Genomic DNA, 22,460 nt, shown 5'->3' with positions numbered 1-22,460 from the left:
AATAGAGAACTTCCAACCCCGGGGCAGAGGGCAGGAAGGCGGTTACTTTATTATTTGTGCAGAAATGGTTCCATCTCATGCTGCAGTGCAAACGGCTCTGTATTCATCTGTTTGATATCTCTGCATTCCAAGGGGCTGGCTCTTAGCTATATCTCTCACTGGCTACCTTGCAGTGTAAGACAAGTTCTTGGCAGCTTACTAGCCATCTTGACCTTGTTCCAAGCTCTGTGGTAGCTTTGCAAAGATGCCTGCAGAAGTAAACATAAAAAAGAAGATATAGTAGTACAGAAACAAACTGTCATGAGGGATACTATCTGCCATGCTATCTACTGTATACGTGTATATGTATGTCAAGCATGTACTTTTGCAATCTCAGGCTATCATTTGCTCCCATTGGTTTTCTGTGAATACTATGTGGAAAACTTTGAGATGCCACACAGCTGTCCTGTAGGAGCCAAACACTACTTGCAGCATGGCATATATGTTTTGCCTTTTGTCTTTCATGTGCTATTGCATTTACAGTCTCTGTAACCAAATAATAACAAGATTTAGCTATATGGAAATACCGTCACGGAAATAAATGGGAAGCTGTTTCTCTTGTCTAGTGAATCCCTGCTTCTTTTCAGCTCCCAGTACAGCTGATAAGACTTGCGTTATACACTATTTATATAGCAATGCTCTGTACTCCAGATTTGTTCAGTATGCCATGTAGCTGGTTTAAATAAAAGGCGGAAGGGTTATGTGATAAGTGAGTTTGTGCTGTTGTCAGATAGTTCTGTACGTGAGCCCATGAACTCTGAGCAAGTTTGCACTCAGAGCTAACCTTCATAACACATAACATTTGCTATGATTAATCCAGAACCCTAAATCCAGGCTGACTTGAGCCTGGAGAAAAGCTGGATCCAGTTGCAAGTGTGTATTTTAGCTTTACTGTCATAGTATTATCACAGCCGCTAAAAGCTTACCATACATCAGGGCACTGTTGTGCTAGGTGCTGCACAAACAATGAACAGAAGGATGACTCTTGCCTCAATGGCTTTCCAGTGTAAGTACACAGGTCAGGCCCATCCCTGCACGTTGATGAGCAGAGGTGTAAAAATGTAAGACTACACTATGAGCACTAGAAGACACTCAGAACTTGCCATGGCAATTCTGTTTCTTCACACTACCATATATTTGCATTTAGTTTACACTGTGGAGAAGGTGGCATTTCAACACAGAGAGCACCTACAGATGTGCAGCGAGGCTGCTCCAACATGCTGTAATTACAGCACATCAGAGCTGTACAGCACATCAATTAATTGAGTCTGCTGTAGCGTGTTAATTACTGTGCTCCAGCAGACTCCAGGGTCATGTGTATTAGCATCCCCTCTGCTCTTTTTCAGCAGAGACATGTGACCCTCCAGGCACTTTAATTAAAGGGACTCTCAGAGCCACTCTAAAGCACTCTCCCCCTCTTCCTGGAGCACATCTATAAATGCCCAGAGATGCCCCTGAGCTCTAGGCATTAAATGTGTTTCCTACTATTATTTAATTTAAACTACTTTCTTTCATAATGAAAGCCTGGGCCTGGGGTCAGAAGCTTCAGGACACTTCCTATCTTTACTACAAAAGTGCAAGTCACAGCCTTCCTTCCTGTGTCTCAGTTCCTTCATTAGTGAACTAAGGGTAATAATGCACCATAAGGTTTAATTAATGTTTGCAAAGAACTTTGAGATCATCAGAGGATCAGGATCAGAAAGCAGGTCAAAACATTCTGAAACAATCATTTAGGGCTCAAAGGGAACCAAATGGGCTGCACATGCAGAAGTGAGAACAGAGGCAGATCTGTGTTGGTTCCCCTTGAGGGGAGGTTTGCATTGCTGCGCTTTTACATTGTAAACATGTTGGTCTAACAGCAACTTGATAATGCTTCCTGTTAACATTGCAGTAGATGTAACCCATCCTAAAACTCCTTGGTTTTCAGTCTCAGAGCTTAACTGTTAGAAAAGCTTTGGCCTCTATCCTCTGAATAGGAAGCAATAAGGACTGTGTTAACAGGACTTCAAGTTATTCTATTATACAGTAGTGAAAACCACAGCTAAAATTCCCCTTTGTGCTGGTTTCTACAAAACAAAAGGGCCCTTTACATAAACTATATGTACAGATATGGACCCTCTGGAAATCAAATCCCAACTGCCTGTAGGCCAGGACACAGGTACAACCCATGCCCTGCTCTAAACTCAGGAAGAGCTGGTCCTTCTGTACCTCAGCAATCTCCACCTTCCTCTCCCAGGTCTTAATACTGTTTTCCAGGTCATACAGGGCCATCTTCTCATTGACATACTTAAGGATGGGGGGGACTCTGTAATCTGACAGCTGCTTCCGTAGCTTCTTATTCAGACACTCAACTTTGGCTTGTTCCTGAGAGAGAAAAAGAGATACAAGACAGATGGAATCAGTGGGTGATCAGTGCTCAGAGAGGTCTGGCCCCCTCAGACCTGGTGATCGGTCCTCAGAGGGGAATGGCCACTTAATTATCTCTGAAAAACAACCAAACTCCCTAACACTAACTGCAGAGTGACTCAGGTGGACAGCATGATATTTCTATTAGCAATTCCATTTCCTGACTGCCTGGGGCAACAGGAATCTTCATGAACAAACACTTTGCAGTATCTGGTTGCTATGGCTCTGCTTTATGTGCACCTGTCTTATGGGATTGTGCTACAACTTCTTAGTGCCCTGGCTGGGGATGGCAGGGTCTTGCCTTTGAAAAGTGCAAGGAAAGTAAAAGTAAGGAAGCCCTGGCCAGTCCTGTCAAGTTGGGTGCCTAAAAGTAGGGTCCAAGATCCTTATGGGAGAACCTTATGTGGCTTGCATTACAGAGCTGCAGAACACTCTTTAATCCTCCTGACTTCAGCAGGAGCTGCTGGTACTTGGCCCCATGGAAAACCAAGGCAACTGCTTGTAGGGGCTTGAATGTGGATTTCAGAGTATAACTTTGGACAAATGGCTCTGAAAATTCTGATTTATGTCACAATACAAGATCTTCAATATTCTGGAATATAAACATTGTGACAGTATTGTTGCTTTTTGTATTGTGGTGGTACCTGGACACCCTAAACAAAGATTAGGTTCCCTTGTGGTAGCCACTGTACACAGAAAGCAGAAGTCATGTCCCAAAGAACTTTCAGTCAAGGATGCGGACAAGTGAATGTTGTTTAGACAACCCTTACTCCTATATTCCCTGAATTTTGTGTTTCAATATACAGCTTTATTGATGCAGTAATTATTTCTCTCAATGCACTTACTCCAGTGGCCTGGTAAGTCACATGAAGGGCTGCTTAAAAATCATTAACGTCTATTGGACCAGATACCGATCCAAGTCACATCAGTGTAAACTGAGTCCAGTGAAATCAGAGGAGATATAACAGATCAAAATGAGTTTGAGGTCAGAACTGATTGACTTAAACTGTTACTCTAGATTTACACTTGCCTAAGTGGAATAATAATGTGGATATAAATCAGTAGCAACATCTTTTATCAGCATATGCAACACTATAATGTTAGGGAATGGTTTTCTATAATGCAATTTAAAGACTGAAAAACCAAATAAGGCCCCAATTCCCAGGGTGACTGCTTTTGGCATTCCTACCTCCTCTGCCAGGATGGTCTCTCTCTCAGTTTTCTCCAGCAACTCCTTCCTCTGAGAAATCTCTTTCACCAGATGGGTGGCTGTCCCTGTGGCATTTTGCAGCTTCCCCTGAAATATGGTAGCACAAAGGGGAGGAGGAAGAGGGCATCAACTACTCTGTTACCAGGGAAGACAGAAGCCCTTTGCTCACTAAGCTGAGAATTTCATCATACTTTATCAGTCTGGATGGTCTAGAAACTGCTCCTCACTACCTGTTCACAGTAGAATACATTGATCAAGGTGACATCTCATCTCATTGTTGGTGACTCCCTCCTGAGGGGAACAGAGGGAGCGATCTGTCATCCGACCCCTTAGCCCAGAAAGTCTGCTGCCTCCCGGGAGCCCGTATCCAGGATGTGCCTGAGAGGATCCCAAAACTTATTTGGCCCTCTGACCACTACCCTATGCTCCTTATCCATGTGGGCACAAATGACACAGCTCAGAGCTATCCCAGCTGGGTCATGAGTGGCTACAGGGTTCTGGGGGTTGGGGGCGCAGGTGGTATTTCCTCAATCCTTCCAGTTATGGGTCACGGGCAGAGGAAGGAGAGATGAATCGAGGCAGTAAACAGAACACTGCAGTGCTGGTGCCACTGTAAAGGCTTTGGCTTCTAAGACCACAGTCCACTTTTCAGAGAGAGAGGCAGTGGTCTGTTGGGAAGAGATGGCCTTCACCTCACTCCACTGGGGAAGAAGCTCTTTTCAGCCATAATGGCTGACTTGCTCGACCGGGGGACGGACAGACAACCACCAGAGCAAGCTCACCAAGCATCAACCGCAAAATCAGCAGGTTAGGATGCTCAAGGAAACCCATTTCTACCCCAGCCTAAGAACAGAGCTTCTCCATGAGTACAAGGAAGGCTACGGCCTCTAACGGCACACTTACTTGTCTGTACACTAATGCTAGGAGTTTGGGGAATAAACAGGAGGAACTGGTCCTTCTGCTAAACACAAACGACTACAATCTCATAGGGATCGCAGAGACCTGGTCGGACTCCTCTTATGACTGGGCTACCAGTATAAATGGCTATACCCTGTACAGGAGAGATCATGCTGAAAAAAGGGGTGGGGGCGAAGGAGAGTTACATGTCCCTGCAAGCTGAGATTGGCACCCGAGGAGGATGACTGGAGACCCTTTGCGTCAGAATATGAGGGGAACACAGTGAAGGGGATACAATGGTAGGAGTCTACTAGAGACCTCCAAACCAGGAACAAGTGCTTGACCAAGAATTTGCCAGGTAACTGGCCGAGGCTACACACTCTCAGGAAAGCTGACTTTCATAAGCTCAGGAGGCTTGTTCTTGAGGCCCTGAGAGGCCATGATTTCACAGGGAGGGGAGTTCATGATGAGTGGTTCCTCCTTAAGGAAGCGATCCTAGAAGCACAAGGGGAGTCTATCCCAACCTGTAGGAAAGGTGGTAAAAGGGCTCAAAAAAAATCCCTTAGCTCAACAGGGAGCTCCTGGACCTTCTATGTCTAAAAAGGGGGAGTATAATGGATGGAAGATAGGAAACACCACTAAGGAGGAGTATACTGCACTGGCCTGCACCTGCAGGGAGTGAACTAGAAAAGCCAAGGCTGCAACTGAACTCCATCTGTCTACACAAATCAAGGACAATAAAAAGTCTTTCTTTAGATATGTAGGGAGTCAAAAGAAAAACAAGGGCAACATTGGACCCCTGCTAAACCAGCTGGGGCAGATGACTACTGACACCCAAGAAAAAGCCAATCTGTTTAATGATTACTTTGCATTGGTTTTTCACCAGCCCAAAGGGACCACCCTGCCAAGCATGATGCAGGATGACCAGGGTGAAAATGAATATATGTCCACCATTGGTGTGGATCTTGTGAGGGAGCATTTTGAGAGGCTGGACCCCCATAAATCAGCTGGTCCAAATAGGTTGCACCCGAGAGTGCTAAAGGAATTGGCAGACATCATAGCACAGCCACTGGAGAGGATATTCGAGAACTCATGGTGCTCAGGCAAAGTACCTGAAAATTGGAAAAGGGCCAATGTGGTGCCCATCTTCAAGAAAGGGAGGAAAGAATACCTGGGAAACTACAGGCCAGTCAGTTTGACCTCAATCCCTGGGAAGATTTTGGAAAAAATTATCAAAGAAACCATTCCTGACAAGCTAACAGAAGGCAACATTCTGAGGGATAGGCAGCACAAGTTCGTTGCGGGTAGGTCTTGCTTGACCAATCCCATTACCTTCTATGACCAGGTGACATATCACCTGGACAAAAGGGAAGAGGCTGATATTTGGATTTCAAAAAGTCCTCATGGAAGTCCTCATGGAAAAAATTGGGCAACTGCGGCCTCGACTACACTACAGTCTGATGGCTGGGGAACTGGATCCAAGGCCGGACCCAGAGAGTGCTAGTTGACAGAACCAAATCAACATGGCACTCAGTGACTAATGGCATCCCCCAAGGCTCCGTTCTCAGACCTGTACTCTTTAATGTCTTCATAAACAATCTGGACACTGGTGTCAAAAGCAGACTGGCCAAGTTCACTGATGACACCAAATTTTGGGGAAGAGTATTCACACTTGAGAACAGGCTGATGATCCAGGCTGACCTCAATAGGCTTGCAAGGTGGGCAGATGAAAACATGATGGCATTCAATATGGAGAAATGCAAGGTGCTCCACCTCGGGAATAAAAACCCTACATCACACTTACAGGCTCGGCAATGCTACTCTCGCTAGCACCATGACCGAAAGAAACCTGGGGTCATGACTGACCATAAGATAAATATGAGCAACCAATGCAATACCATAGCTGGCAAAGTGAACAAAACACTGGCTTGCATCTACTGATGCATCTCGACCAAGACCCAGGATGTCATCCTCCCACTGTACTCAACCTTAGTGAGGCTGGAGCACTGCATCCAATTCTGAGCTCCACAATTTAGGAAGGACGTGGAGAAGCTTGAAAGAGTCCAGAGGAAAGCCATACACATGATCAGAGGGCAAGAGAACAGGCCTTATGAAGAGAGGCTGCAAGCTATGGGGCTCTTCAGCCGGGAGACGCACAGGCTCAGGGGGGACTTGGTGGCAGCCTAAGTATGTAAGTGGTGTGCATCAGGATCAGGGGGAACACCTGTTCACCAGAGCACCCCAAGGGATGGATGACGAGGTCCAACGGTCACAAACTCCTGCAAGACCGTTTTAGGCTGGACATCAGGAAAAACTTCTTTACTGTCTGAGCCCCCCAAAGCTGGAACAGACTCCCCCCAGAGGTCGTGCAAGCACCTACTGTGGACACTTTCAAGAAACATTTGGACATTTATCTTGCTTGGGTCCTTTGATCCTAGCTGACTTCCTGCCCCTTGGGCAGGAGGCTGGACCCAATGATCTTATGAGGTCCCTTCCAGCCCTAATGTCTATGAAATCTATTAAATCATTTCTGAGTTTCTCTTGTAGACAGCAGTACCAGGATCTACTGTTGGTTTAAGATCATAACATTCCTCATCAACCATACATCAAAGACATTGTGTTGAATACTGTCCTATACTGACATAGGTCAAGCTACTGCCATAGCCCAGTGTTTCTTCTTGAGAGACAAAGCAAAGACTAATAGTTCCACTCACTACATCACAGTTCAGTTTAACAACAGTTTACAGGGGAGATTTTCAAATGCACTATTTCTTTGTGATTTCTTAGTTGATCTAGTAAAAGGTATAATCTCTGAACCAAGAGTTCTAGAGGTTTGCATTTCTAAGAAGAACAAAGTATTCAACACCTCAGGCAGCCTCTAAAAATCTCTCCTTGGGTCTGTAAGAGAGCCATGCCAAGAGATCCTGGACCTTGTAAATGACTGACCTACTCACCTTCCCATAAAGGTGCAGTTCACTGGAGGTAGAAAGCAGGACGTGCAGCGAGAGCAAGACTGGAAGGAAAACTACAGGGAAAATTAAGGAAGGCAAGCTCCCACTGTGCAAGGTGGTATTTTGAACAGGATACCATCCCTGACACCTCAAGCCTAACAGAAAGTACCCAGGGACAGATCTTTAATGACCTCATTGGTTTTTTCCTTCACATCTGAGAGCATCTTGGGAAGTGCAACCCAGCATAGCACAGCCCCCTGGATTCACTACTGGTTCAAATGGAAGGAATCCTCCCAAGGAGTCAGCAACACCATCTCAGTTATTGACAAATCCAAGGATTCCAAAGTAGGTGTCAACTCACAGCCTCCACCTGGTGAGTATCACAGGGAACCCAGACACCTGCAGCCAATGTTCCCTCTAAAGTGTAGTGATCTGTGAGTGCACCTCTTCAGTCCGTGAGCGTGCCACTTCGGTCCCACCTCCCCCTTTCACTAAGCCTGGATCTGGACTATGCTAAGCCTAACAGACTAGAATCCTCATGTAATGGATCTTCATGCAATGGATTTTGCAATAATCCTCCAAGCACAAGACTGGGGGCTGGGGAGCAGAGCAGTTCCCCGGAGCCAGTAATGGGGACTCCCCCATGATGCAGAAATCTTATGTCATGGTTAGACAAAGTGCTTTGGGTAAATGTGATATAATCTACCCAAAGCACCTTGTCTGCCTATGTGCTTAGACTAACACAGCTATAACCAGCACCCCCAAACTACATCATGGTTACAAATGATTCCTTGTACCAGCTTCTTTTCCTCTGATGCAGACCCAGGTTCTGCACCTTCCTGCTCTACCCCACGCACCTGAGATCTAGGGAAGCCAAGTTCTGCACGTGTCCCTGCTCTGGGAGCGAGGAGGCACATGGACTCCGGCCTGGGGAGTGGAGCAGTTCCCCGGAGTCAGCAGAGCCCAGCCCCCGCCCCTGCCTCACCTCTGGGAGCGAAGAGGCACGTGGCCTCGGGGCTGGGGAGTGAAGTAGTTCCCCGGTACCTGCAGAGCCCGCACAAGCCCCAGCCCCCACCTCACCTCTAGGAGTGAGGAGGCACATGGCTTCAGAGCTGGGGAATGAAGCAGTTTCCCGGCGGCAGTCCCCAGCCCCCATCCCCGGGAGTGAGGCGGCACTCTGGAAATGGGGAGAGCGCGCGCCAGCCCCTAGCCCCTACCCCCCACCTCACCTTGCAGTGCCACAGCTCAGATCCTCCCCAGGTGGGTGAGCAGTGTTAATAAGTTAGTGCGTGGCACTGTATTATATTGCGCGCAGCCGCGCACATACACACCTTGGAGGGAACCTTGCCTGTAGTGTAAAATTAGAAAGGGCCTCTGATTGAAAAGGATAGTCAGAAAAGGAAGTATGTGTGTGTGTGAGAGAGAAAGAAAGTGTTAAGTACCCTACCCCTTGCCTAGCAGGATAAGGAGAAAAACAGCAGGCAGGTCACATAAGCCTGACTCACTTTATAGGAATTGAGGATTTGGAGTGTGTTTCCTGCTGTCAGTTTTAGCTGCAGCAAGTCCCGATTCCTCTCATCAATCCTCTCCAAAAACTGAGCATTCTCAATCTTTAGCTGCTGGAAATCAACCTCATGAAGCGCCTCTCCCATCTCTTCCTTCTGCAAGCCAGAAAAGGAACAGAGACGATCACTGACCTAAGGTTAAGTACTGCATAAGAGGGCTTTTCTCTGTGATGAAAATATCAGGAGAGAAGATGGAGTCCCCAGTCAGGCTGCTAACACAAGGAGGGAGTAGTATACAGTACATGGACTCAAGCCCACTGTCCAAGCACGCACTTGCCATCTTCACAATGTCCTTTTCAAAGGGAGCTGTAAGGATCCATTGTGGATCTTCTCCATGACACAAAAAGGGTGGCAGCTCCTTCTCTGCAGGATCTCTGCTGCTCTCACCCTGCACAGCTACCCTGAAAGGTTTATACAGCTTATGGACCTGCCCCAGGCTTTAGCTTTTGCCTAATTACTAAGAACTTAACCAAATTTTTCTGAATCACAAAAAGTAAAATTAGAGGTAAAGGAAACGCACAGGAAAATAACAACCCCAGCTCCCTTCCCTGCTGAACAAGAAACTGCTCATTGTACCTTTTCTTTTGCAGAGTGTGAAATCTCTATCACTTCTTTTCAATCTTTACATACCTGCCTAAGTTGCAGCTGCAGCTTTTTCTTCTGAACCTTGAGAGAGTCATTTTTCAAACGCAACTTTTCTTTCAATGCATCCTAAAATAGAAACCAGAATACACCATCATGGTGGTACCATGGGGCTCAGGCTGAGGGACAGCTCAGTTTATCATTGGTGAGAAAAGGATGTGAAGCGGCACTACCACCAGGCAGCCATTAACGCCCCTCTATAAAACGCTATCAGTAAAAAATGGTCCCATAGCAAAGTGGACAGAACCCTGCCCCACATCCCACATATATCAGCTGTGCAACCTCTCCCAGCTTCACTAGGTATGGTGCGCCCTGCAGTCTCTCCTGTACCAGGCTTTCTGTGTTTCAGCTTCCCATATCACTGGTGAGCTACCACACTGGCCACTCCCATTCAGGTATAACTGCAAAGCAAGAGGAGACAGCCAAGTAGACCTGCTAATGTAAGTGTAGCTGAAAATGCCATACAGGATTCACTTGAGCAAAACGGGCCAGGATTTTGTCCAAGCTATCCAGCTTCGTATATAATAAATGTATAAATACCCAAATCTGAACTGACCCTGTAGTGGTTCTTCTCCTCCAGGTATTTCAGCACCTTCTCAGAAGCTATGACAGTCCCTTTCTTCTTGGCTATGGTTGTGATAATCTCTTTGTTAAAGTCACACATGGCTTTCTTAATATCAGCCCATTGAACATCTGCTTCCTCCATGGCTGCCTGTAGAATTAAAGTCACCTTATAGTAAAAAGATGTCAGCTTCCACTTATCTTCTCCAAGTTTTAGACATGGAGAACAACATACAGAAATGATGGGCTAAGTTCTCTGCTGGCTTAAGTCCATTGAAGTCAGGGAATTTTGCCCTACTTACCCTGTGGAAGTGCTATTTTAAAAACAGTTGTAGTCTCTCATTGACTAAAGTACCATGAAAAACTTTGGGCACTGTAGATGAATTTCAGGACCAATTCTGCCTTGTTTAGTAAGCATCTCCAGTTCTATCAAGTCTCCCAGAATGGTTGCGTACCAGACACCATTTTGACACAGTTACACAAGTTCTAACCACTAAACTTGACCAAAAAACTTCTATTTTGTTATTGTAATAAGAAAGAGGGAAGATAGACTTTTGTAGCAAAAAAGGAGAAAAAGCTGATCAAAACAGATTGTATGGCTGATGTGGATTAGTATTCCAAGCAACAACACCTGTTGAACACATCCTCATAATTTTTAGGGACCTCCAGAAATCATAAACAAATCTTCTTCGAACAAATGGACACACAGGCTGGCAGCTCTATAGCCAGCCAATCTTCATTATCAACAACAAAGGCAATTGTTTAAACTCATAACATTTCCCCTGAACTATGAGGTATGGCAAATAATAAGTAATTTCTTGCACAGAATTATAAGATTTGACTCATTTATGCCAGTGTAAAACCAAAATGGATCCCCTGATTAAAATGGGAGCACTCTAATTTTACATCAGTGTGAGAGGAGAGTTCTGGCCTTTTCTTACTGGTGATGAACAGCAACTCTCCCTTCCTCAAATATTTCCACTAGCTAGACACTCAGATTCCAAGCTGAACTGGTGGCACTGAAGTTAGGAAAACCCAAAGTTTACCTGCAAGTTGGATAAAACTGACAGGGAGTCACTGAGACTAAAATATGGAAGCCCAAAATGCCATTTTTAGAGAACACCACCACTTTTGAAGGGCTTGGTCTAAGTGCTTTATTGCACCAGTCATATCTTTTCCTACTAAGAAATTGGTAATACCCAGTACCTCTGGCTTCAAAGAGAAGCAATAGCACTATTTCATAGTTCATAAACTGCCCTACCAGATGTTATTGCAACACATTTTGGTAAAATGATATTTCAGCCCCCTGTCATAGATTCATAGATGTTAGGGTCGGAAGGGACCTCAATAGATCATCGAGTCCGACCCCCTGCATAGGCAGGAAAGAGTGCTGGGTCTAGATGACCCCAGCTAGATACTCATCTAACCTCCTCTTGAAGACCCCCAGGGTAGGGGAGAGCACCACCTCCCTTGGGAGCCCGTTCCAGACCTTGGCCACTCGAACTGTGAAGAAGTTCTTCCTAATGTCCAATCTAAATCTGCTCTCTGCTAGCTTGTGGCTATTGTTTCTTGTAACCCCCGGGGGCGCCTTGGTGAATAAATACTCACCAATTCCCTTCTGTGCCCCCGTGATGAACTTAAAGGCAGCCACAAGGTCGCGCCTCAACCTTCTCTTGCGGAGGCTGAAAAGGTCCAGTTTCTCTAGTCTCTCTTTGTAGGGCTTGGTCTGCAGGCCCTTGACCATACGAGTTGCCCTTCTCTGGACCCTCTCCAGGTTATCCGCATCCTTCTTGAAGTGTGGCGCCCAGAACTGCACACAGTACTCCAACTGCGGTCTGACCAGCGCCCTGTAGAGGGGAAGTATCACCTCCCTGGACCTATTCGTCATGCATCTGCTGATGCACGATAAAGTGCCATTGGCTTTTCTGATGGCTTCGTCACACTGCCGGCTCATGTTCATCTTGGAGTCCACTAGGACTCCAAGATCCCTTTCCACCTCTGTGCCACCCAGCAGGTCATTCCCTAGGCTGTAGGTGTGCTGGACATTCTTCCTCCCTAGGTGCAGCACTTTGCATTTCTCCTTGTTGAACTGCATCCTGTTGTTTTCTGCCCACTTGTCCAACCTATCCAGGTCTGCCTGCAGCTGTTCCCTGCCCTCCGGTGCGTCCACTTCTCCCCATAGCTTTGTGTCATCTGCAAACTTGGACAGAGTACATTTGACTCCCTCGTCCAAGTCACTGATGAAGACATTAAAGAGTATCGGTCCAAGGACTGAGCCCTGCGGGACCCCACTGCCCACACCCTTCCAGGTCGAGACCGACCCATCCACCACGACTCTTTGGGTGCGACCCTCTAGCCAATTCGCCACCCACCGGACTGTGTAGTCATCCACATCACAGCCTCTTAACTTGTTCACCAGTATGGAGTGGGATACCGTATCGAAGGCCTTCCTGAAGTCTAAGTATACGACATCCACCCCTCCTCCTGTGTCCAGGCGTTTCGTAACCTGGTCACAGAAAGAGACTAGATTGGTCAGGCACGATCTGCCCGCCACAAACCCATGCTGGTTTCCCCTCAGCATAATTTGCCCTGCCGGGCTCTCACAAATGTGAGCCTTGATAATTTTTTCAAAGACTTTACCTGTCCTTGATACAGTTTTAAAAAGTTGATAGAAGCAATAGCTTGCAATGTGGATGTGTAATAAAATGAATGAAATATTTCCTTGAAAAAAGAGGGGAATGAAGGGGCATCAACAGTCAGTATCCCAGCAGCTTCTATAGTTATCAGAATATATTCTGCTGCAAGCAGTATCTCTTAATTTACCTACCAGCTCCAACAGCCAGTGTGTTTAGCAAAATCAGAAAGATAATATAAAGGGTATATTGCATTCAAGGATAAATTCTGATGTAGTGTCTACTTACTATGGGATAAAGTGGACACATAAAACAGTTAGAGCAGACTACCTGAAAGCAAAGCAAATGCCCTTCTCTTAAATCAGCACAATTGTTTTATCCACAGGCAATGAGTGTGTGTGCGGGGGGGGGGGGGGGGGGCGGGCGGGCACAGTGGGGGCAAGTAACCTCCCCTGAGATTGGCTCTCGCTGGTCAGGGAGTGGGGGGTGATGGCCAACACCCCCCCCCCCCCCGATTGTGGGGGTGCTGAGAGAAGCGTTGGTGGCACTTCCGGGTTTGCCACCAGCACTTCCGGTGGCAGTAGCGACCAGCCACTGGGAGACCCCACCCCCACACCAGTCAGCAATCAGCTGCTGGTACCCCCCCAGGATCAGGAGGCACCAGTCGCCCACGGTTTTGTCTGTCAACACCCTAACCTGCATTCCTGGATTAGTAATTTACAGGTATCTAGGATCCGAGATGGGACTCTAGCAAACCTTTAAAAGAGAAACACCGCCCCCCCCCGTTTAGTACATAAAGGTTATTATGTTAAAGAGAGGTCTGGAAGAGAGGTTATTCAATATGCCAGGGAACCTAATGTTTATGGAAGGTATACCTCAAGGTTTTGTAAACTCTGTTCAGAATCCTCCTTTATCCGCTGAATTTCATCCTTTATCTCATCCAACTCTTTCTGTGCTATATCACATTTCTGCTCCACTGTCAGGCCTGTAAAATGGTCTGCTACAGAACGAGATTTAGATTTACGTCTGCCACGTGTCTGCAATCCAGAGAAGCAAAGACATATGGAAAGAGCAAGTAGGTAGCAATATGACCCAGTCAGAGTGGCTGCTAGTACAACATAAACATTTACCAATAGGTACCCTATACTTTCCCTATGCTTATAATGGGGATTAACGAAGATGAAGCTGTCAGGGGCTACTGATTAAAGCCTGGATGGAGAGTCTTCGTTTTGGGCTGGTAACCCACCCAAAACCTTAAATGATGTAGGTAAAATCATTTGAATGCTAGTAGAACTTCAAGGCCTTTCATACTTCAAGTAGATCTAGCAGTTGGAGTATAAGACGGAAAGTCTGGGAGATGCCTGCTGCGTCATAAGTTGATGCACAGCCTCAGCTGGTCCCTTAATTTTTCTGCATCTCAGAGTTGCCAATTATAAAACTCCAGTCTTACAATAGGTTATTGAGACTTAAATCACTAGTATATGTAAAGGACTTGCAGAACTCTGGACAGTAGACACCAAAGGACAAAATATGGGAGAAAAGGAAGTGTTTCCAGGAGAATCAGAGAGGAGTGGCATCTCACCTCAAGTCTGTATGTATCTACTTTATTTATAAGACATTTATCACCCACCAAGGAATCTAAACACAGTAGATGTAAGGTGGAAGTGTTTCTTATGTGTATGGCAAACATAATTTTCCTGCTCTTATTTTCAGATATCCAAGGCCACATCTCCAACTGTGTGAGATGCAAGGGGAAGCCCATTTAATGAGGTCTGTGTATGGCTGCTCTCCTTGCATCACTTGTCAGGAAGACAGTAAGACAGAGAAGTCAACATGAGAATGACAGGGAAGGAGGCAAATGAGTACTGAAAACTTGACAGACAGATACAGAAATACAGTGCTGCAAACAAGAAACAGCCCCGGCCATAACTCAGTACAGCACCTGTGTCAGGTCCAGCGAGGATCCATGCATGTCAGGCAACAACTGGACAGACATATCCTTTGGCTCCATTTTATTGTAATACTTTTCGAACATTTCGGCCTCGATGTTGAGAGTGGCATTGGCATAGCTGCAAGGTAATGGTTGTTAAAGTGAGCAATCTGACATTTGGGTGTAAGACACAATAGCAGCCCATGGTCAGTGTATGAAACTAGGGGAGAAACACAAGGTTCACGGTCCTCAAAATTGAAGGTGAGACACCACAGCCATTCTTTGATGCACACAAGTGACTTGAATCTCGTTGCACAATGGTGTAAAAGTGGGTAAGAGAGAAGTCAAATCCAAGCTTTATCCAAACCCTGTGCTTGCACAAGCTAAAATCCTTAGGAGTTTAGCTACAGATTTCAGTGGGAACACACACATCATCCATCAGTCATTGAGACTTTGAAAACTTGCCAATCTTCTGCTGGGACAGCTAGGGCTGATCTATTAGACATATGGGATCCCTCAGGAGCCAAAAGTCCTACTATTGGTGATAATCCTATTCCCTGCTAGGAGACAGAAGCACCCATTGCGGGGCTCTCCCTTTTTCTCTGAGCCTGCAAGATGGAAGTTCAAGGTGATTTCAATCAGTCATCAGTGGATCTGGGAGGGAAATAAATCAACTCTATGCTAATCTTATTCCCTTGTGTTGCTGACAGGGGCCAAATACAGACCACTTTTATAGCAGATGTTCTCAACATAAGGCACCCCTGGACAGACTTGCTGCCCCCTCGGTCAGTGCCAGCTCTTTGTTTTCAGTCTCCTATTGACTAAAGACATCATATGAGCAGTTTTTTGTTGCGAAGGCCTCGGAAAGACTGGAACAGGGAGGGTGGGATGCTTGTAACACCTGAAATCCCTGGCATGGCACTGCTGCACCGCCGAAGGAAGGGTGAGAACCAGCGCAAGACCCTAGAGACCCCGGGAAGCAGGCCAGGTCTGGAGGGGCGCTGCTTGGGGGCCTCAGCTGAGACCCGCCGACGGGCGGCCCGGCGCGGCTCTCTGAGGGGACCCCGTAGCCGCGCGCGGCCCAGCCCTACCTCTGGGCCTCTGCCCGGCCCCCGGGCCACGGCAGGGCGGGCTCCGGGCCCCGCGGGGCGGCCCGGGCCGGCCCGGCGCTACCTGGTCTCCTCCAGCAGCGCCTCGAGCTGGGGCAGCGGCAACGCCGCCAGCTCCTGCAGCCCCTGCGACTCGCCGGTGGCGCCGCTCTCCGAGTCCTCGTCCGCCATGGCCGCCGCCCCGTCACCCCGGCGACGGCCCGGCCCGGCCCCGCCCCGCCCCGCCCGCCCGCGTGTTGCCGGGCCTGGCTCGGCGTCTCTGCTTCCTGCAGCCTGCTGCTGCTGCTGCTGCACCAGGCGGAGATCAGGGGGGGCTTAACCGCACATCGTGAGGCTGGGCGCGTGTGTGTAGCACGGATTTATCTGGGTTTTTTGCAGTTGTATAGAAAAAAGCCCATTGGCTTGTGTCAAGCAGAAATGTTAGTCACTACTACAAAGTCGTGCGTGCTGTCTCAAAGGGACACTGTCCATTCAGAAACAACACATTGTCACAAGGGTTTATCTATGTTTCTAGGGGTGCTCAACCCCTGGCCCACAGCTCTGGGTCATCCGGCTCACGGGGCTCCCCAGAGGCCTGTGAGGAGCCCCAAAGGCAGTGGGCGTGTGCACTGGGTCAGGCGCTCAAGGAAGTGCGGGACGGATGGGCACGGGCAGCTCAGGGCTCTGGAGTCTGATCCCAACACGTGGGGGCAGCGCAGGCCGGATCCGGCCCTTGGGTCAGCCCTATGTAATTCACTTGCCAAAACCTTGAGCATCTAAGTCCTAATGCAACCTTGTATCAGAGAAAGTGAAAGAGTTTAAGAGCCCAAGGTACTTGTCACTGATGATGCTTTGCTTGCTTCCCTCCCCCCCCGGCCAAGTGCTTCAATAAAGGAAGTCACTTTTACCTTTGATTACAGTCAGTTTCACATCAGTCTTAGCTATTTGGTTTCAGACAGCAGGGGAGCGTTTATTCATCTGAAACAACTTTTCATCAGTGTTTTGTAAAAGGAATTTAATGAAGATGGCTTTGTTGGCTGTAGATCTTATAAAAGCTTTGGCTTAACAAAATCAGAGGCCAAATGTAAATTGCCAAAGCTCTTGTAATTATCCAGGTACCTTTTCAATGAAGCCAAACCTCACTCTTGGATTTTGTTTTTCATCCATAGATCTCAAAGCACTCCCAAAATGGGTCAAGTTCACTATCCCCATTTCAGATAAGGGGAAATTAAGGCACAGGAGGAGGAAGTGTAAATTGAGACCACTGAAAACAAAGGAGATATAATAGATCAAAATAAGTGTGAGATCAGAACTGAGACCACCGACTTAAAGTTACTCTAGATTTACACTTGCCTACATGGAATCATAATGTGGACATAAATTCATAGCAACATCTCTTATCAGCATATGCAGTATTATAAAGTTAGGGAATGGTTTTGTATAATGCAAGTTAAAGACTGAAGGTTCATGCAAGCAGGCAGGTGGCAAAACTAAAAACAGAAAGTACTGTCTTCTGCTTTTTCTCAGGGTGAGATTAGCAGCTGCCACAAGGGTCACAAATGACTATACAATGGGAGTAGGGCCAGTTTTTCCTGCCATACTTTCAATGATTAGATGCAAATACTTAGGAGTGTTCTCTTGCTGAGAATTAACACTGGCATATGCTTAATACTCCTAGATATAGAGCTAAATGGTGATCTCTGGATATTTGCTTTAGTCAGAACCACATTTTTCTCTCTTGGATTCACATATCCATGCCATTCTTTAACTGTGGAATCCACAGGTCTTTATTTAATAAGTGCCCTTGTAATCACAAAATGGGACGTCTTTGGATCTGGTGTAGCTGATTCCTTAGTCTAAAGGGTGGGGATGGTTAGCCTGACTCCTGTAAACTTCTTCATGTGGATCAGCTGCAAGAGGGAGACCGTGAGCTACTGCACACTGAATACAAACATATAGGGACAATTGTAATATGAATGTATACAGTTGTAAGTGCATTTGGTGGTGGCGACCTTCAATCTCTTTGTTTTCAATTTGGGCTTCATGTTATCTATTATATTTTTAGATGTAGCAGTGAAATCACAGTGCTCTTTAGTTAATGCACATTAAGACAAGCTCATGTGCATTTTCCTACTACCTCACAATGGAAGGCATTTTTACATGTGCTTCTGACATGGCTCTGGGTGCTTTGAATTAGTGAGCCACACTAATTAAAAGCACCCGCGTGTCATGTGTATCAGCTGTGCAGCACCCCTGCTGTGAAAATGAATGGGGTGCACTTTGAACTAAAGCATGTAGAACGTGTTTTAGTTCAAAGCGCACTGCCACCATTTTCTCAGTGCAGAGGCGCACTGTACTGCTGATATACGTGATGTGCAAGGCTGCCAGAGCATGTCAATTTACATGCTCCAGCAGACTCTATTAATAGTCTGCTCTGACATGCTGGATTTCCAGCACATCAGAGCAGGCACCCCGTATGTAAGTGGACATTGGTACTAGATTTAAAGCGCATTAACTAAAGCATATTAATGCATGTGTAAACACGCCCAGTACTGGGCATTAGGTAAGCAGTAAGCATTACGGTCCCAGCCCCCTCAAACTGATACCCTTGCCTGCCTGCCCATTTTCAGAGCAGTGGGTTTACACATCTTCAGAACTGTCTGGGATCAGATCTGACATTCTTCACTGTAATGTCACTGAGATAAATTCAGACATAGGGTAAACAATTCCTTTGATTTCAGTTATGTTGAGTAGAAGCTCAGTGGCAGCACCAAACCAACACTGAGGTTGCAAAGCTACTACAGATAGGAGTCTCTGCCCACTGCATGTTGGTGATGCAGCATAATGACATATTCATATAATTACACAATGTAAGCCTATTTATATAACTGTATGGAAATCAGTGCACTGACAACATAGGCCCTATTTCTTGCCCGTTGAGACAGTTTGGTTGACTGTGTCATAGTTATGATCATATCATGTTTGCAAAGCAACTGAGCAAGGATATTGCATATTCACCTAATGGCTGGAACATGTCAAAACCTATCAACAGAACAGATCTTAGTCATAATCACATCTGATCCTTAAGCAAAGAAACAAGGTCCCTGGTCTTATTAGTATTCCAGCAAGAAGGCCACCTACTTGCAGTCCTATATCACTTATGGGAACTGATTATTAAAATAATAAAGCTTTCTGAGGTAAGCTTTTATAAAAAGAATATGGGGGAAGAAAGATACCACCCTGCCTGGATTAATTCCCAAAGCAGGTCAATCCTGTGTACTGAATGAGGCAGGGGTCATATGGAAAAAGTAATATCTGACCAAGTAATTAAAGACCATATCATAAAGCGTAAGCACTAGGAGACAGAGTCAATGTTTCATAGGCAATCATAGTTCTGGCATTTCCAAATTTCTAAGTGCTTGACTTTGTCATCTTAATATTTTCAATAATAATGTAGTTTTGGGGTGTAATTTCCTAGGTTTCTTTTAACAAACAAATTGAAAAAATATTGTCATGTCATCATGACATCATATGGACACTGACATGTTATCAGTGGGCTTGACAAGCTGGTGGGGATGATAAACCTACTTTTAGATTCTTTGTATCGGCTTACACCACTTAGGCTCACAGAGCAAATGATACTAGTATTCTAGGATCCTCTGTGCAGCCTAGCACTAGAGAAAATGGGATACGCACGTTTCTAGTGAGTTTCACAGATTCTTGTTCATCACAAAGGAACAACAAAATTTAGGAATCTTGAGTTTCATTCCAAGACTGGGAGAGGAGTGTTCTTTAGTAGATACAGGGATGTTGGCTGTAACCATGTTGATCTACAGTCATAGGCAGACAACGTTCTTTGGGTAAATGTAGTATATTTTATTAGACCAACTAAATAGTTGGCAAAGTTGTTCTTTTCTTGCAAAATTGATTTTTGTCAACTATTTAATTGGTCTAATAAAAGATATCCCATTTACCCAAAGAACCTGTCCGCCTAGTAGATACAGACACTTCTGCTGCCCCTCCTCCCCCCATACTCCTCCAGTTGGACAGCTCTATTATTTCCCCTCCAGTGTGTCCCTGCCCCAATTCTCTCTTACCCTCCTTTTCTTTGTCCAAGTCCCATTCTTCTTCCACATCCAGGACCCATTCCTTATTCCAACCATATCATTGCCCTGTGATTTCTTGTCTCTCTTTTTAGGCTCTCCATCCAAATCCCAGTCTCCATACCCAGGCATTTCCAGTTCCCCCACCACAACTTTTTGTCTACAGATTCCTTGTCCTACCAATATGCATTTGCCTCTCCCCATTTCCTGTCTGATATTGCTTTCTCTTCCCTACAATCTTCAGCCGTTCTTTCACCACCATTGCCTTCCAGTTCTAGTCTTCTCCTCACGTTCCTTATCTAACCTCAGTCTACCTCTAGCTCCTCCCTTCCTTGCTTCTTGTCCCAGGCCCTTTGCCCAATCTGTTCCAGTTTTCCTCTGCATGCCAACATGGTCAGAACTGTGTCCTTGCTCCCACTCCCATTCCCTGCACTACTGCTTCCCAATCCCACTCTCCTTGTCCAGAAAACTCTTATCTCTGCATAGTTCCTCCTCTGACCTGCAATTCCCCATCACATTTCTCTAACAGACTCTCAATCTTAGTCTCCTTGCAAAGTCAGTCCAACTCAAGACTACCCCCCCTGACAGTTCCAAGTCCCAGTCTCTTTTTTCAAACAAACTCAAGGCCTGCTAAGCTCCTTTTCCCAATCTTCTCCTTTCCCCATCCCTCCCTCAGGTCTGGTTTTTGTCTTTTCTGTATCTGAGTCAGGAAGACTCCTCCTTCTTGTGGCCTTAGTACCTACAGAGGGTCACTGTAAGTACAAGAGAGACAGGCTCTCTGCTCTCAGCCCCAGTGCTTTGCCTAGAGCAGCTAGAAGTAGCCATCACAAGGAAATCTGGCTTCATGTCTGCTGCTCAGTCACTTCCTGGGAATGGTGCACTCACATCCTTGTCAAACACAGGACCCGTAAGGGGATGGAGCAGGCTCAGTCACTCTGTTGAAATGGCAGGGCACAATCTGGTCAGCCTTCAGAAGCTGTGAATGGCTGGAACAGGCTCTACTGAGATGGAATTTTCAGAGACATTATCTTCTAAACTCTTCAGAGTCTCCATTTAACATGTGCAATCTGGGGTTTTTACAAAGGTTTATACTTTGGATGAATTTGGGGAGTTTATCATAGGATTTGCAAAAGGCATACCTTTGAGACAAATGATGCCGCCTGCTTGATGGCAAGTCTCCAGAAGTTTTAAAGTGGGGGTGGGGTGGGGTGGGGAGGAAATCCTTAGCCTCATTCCTGGGAACAGCTGAATCCGTTTGGTTGAAACTTTGAAAAACGGAAAAAAAAAAGAAGAACCAGGCTGAGGAAAGAGTTCAGCCCAAAGATTTAAGGTTTGACATGATTATAAGCAACTGAAAACAATTACTTCTAATGGCAAGTACAGGGCAGAGGTTCCCAATCCCTGGCCTGGTACCAGGCTTGCATCGGGCCGCGAAGGGTTGGCTGCCAGTCCGCAGGAGGGTTGGCTCCCAGACTGGCAGTCCAGAATTGACTGGCATAGTGTGGACCAGAAGCCAAACTGAGTATAAAAAAGGGTTGGCTGCCAGTCCGCAGTATGCAGGTTACTTCCAGACTGCAGTATGCTGGTCTGTAGTTTGCCGGTTTGTGGTCACTTCCAGTCCCCGGTCTACCAGTCCACTGTCTAAAGAAGTTGGGAACCACTGGTAGAGGGCAATGGTGGTAGGAGCAGCCAGAGGAGCCAGCTGGCTCTGGAGTCAGGAAACTTTAGAATCTTGAATACAGTGGAATCCTTCAGCTCAGCTGCCAAGAAAGCAACCAGATGTACTGGCAGGAAACTAGGCAGATTTCCATCAGAAACCTGCCCGGCAGGCTCAGTTTGAAACCTGCCATATTCTCTTGGAAGATTTGTTGAAAGCGACCCATTTCTATGAAATGTGTCACTTCCAGCCAATCCGTGTTTTCCAACAGGAACTTACTCCACCAGAAAATGTTCAGCCGGCTTTAGGTATGAGTACATATGTCCAGATAGTACAGCATGCAAAATGTGGACGCTTATTAGCTCACTCTTTACATTAGTTAGGCATTAGCTAGGTGAGCAATTACATGACTAACCTGTTTGTTTTGTTACCCTGATTATACACACAGTTCAGGTGATTGTGCATGCAAGTTACCATAATTAGCCATTTACATGAATAATTACCTAATCAGCAATTACAGCCAGAAGTGCTACATAGTTACCTGCATAATTTGTTGTCATTAGTAGGGTGAGTTACCTGGGGTGCAGGAGAGATGGCACTCCAACACACATGTATCTATATCTTGACCGTGTGGAGGATAGTCCCTGCTCTTGGTCAGAAGCAAAGTAGACCTGAACTTGCAAAACTTGAGTCTGGTTCCGATTCCAAACTTTCCCAAGGTTCGTGGTGCGAGAGCCCGGAGGGCACTCACCTACAGTGCATCCCCGACCAGGGACCG

General features: G+C 46.2%; 1 protein-coding gene across 6 annotated transcripts; it reads right to left on the bottom strand.

The window, feature by feature from the left end:
* Positions 1-2: 2 nt before the first annotated feature.
* Positions 3-22,459, bottom strand: CCDC113 (coiled-coil domain containing 113). 6 transcript variants are annotated; one of them, XM_059713700.1, is made up of 10 exons: positions 22,434-22,459; positions 21,165-21,290; positions 14,847-14,973; positions 13,780-13,941; positions 10,267-10,422; positions 9,699-9,779; positions 9,009-9,164; positions 3,635-3,742; positions 2,248-2,403; positions 3-248 (listed from the first exon to the last, which is right to left on the bottom strand). In XM_059713700.1, exons 1-10 carry the CDS (start codon positions 22,442-22,444, stop codon positions 156-158), a joined length of 1,176 nt encoding a protein of 391 aa, XP_059569683.1. In that variant the 5' UTR covers positions 22,445-22,459; the 3' UTR covers positions 3-155. The 6 variants fall into 6 exon arrangements, with proteins under 6 accessions (XP_059569683.1, XP_014452554.1, XP_059569684.1 ...); XM_014597068.3 differs by lacking the exon at positions 22,434-22,459 and adding an exon at positions 22,259-22,423; XM_059713701.1 differs by lacking the exon at positions 21,165-21,290.
* Position 22,460: the final 1 nt, after the last annotated feature.

The sequence above is a fragment of the Alligator mississippiensis genome, chromosome 10, assembly GCF_030867095.1.
Source record: "Alligator mississippiensis isolate rAllMis1 chromosome 10, rAllMis1, whole genome shotgun sequence".
In the NCBI taxonomy this organism is placed as follows: domain Eukaryota; kingdom Metazoa; phylum Chordata; order Crocodylia; family Alligatoridae; genus Alligator; species Alligator mississippiensis.
This window is presented reverse-complemented; position numbering and strand designations above follow the sequence as displayed.

What these genes read in the sequence shown, in the direction of transcription:
- CCDC113 (XM_014597068.3), bottom strand. Translation starts at nt 22,293, where the DNA reads ATGTGTGTTGGAGTGCCATCTCTCCTGCACCCCAG. An exon ending in TGCAGCTGCAACTTAGGCAG is followed by an intron (nt 9,165 to 9,698) that starts GTATGTAAAGAT and finishes TCTGGCTTGCAG; the next exon opens with AAGGAAGAGATGGGAGAGGC. An exon ending in GGAAGGTGGAGATTGCTGAG is followed by an intron (nt 249 to 2,247) that starts GTACAGAAGGAC and finishes TTACTTCTGCAG; the next exon opens with GCATCTTTGCAAAGCTACCA.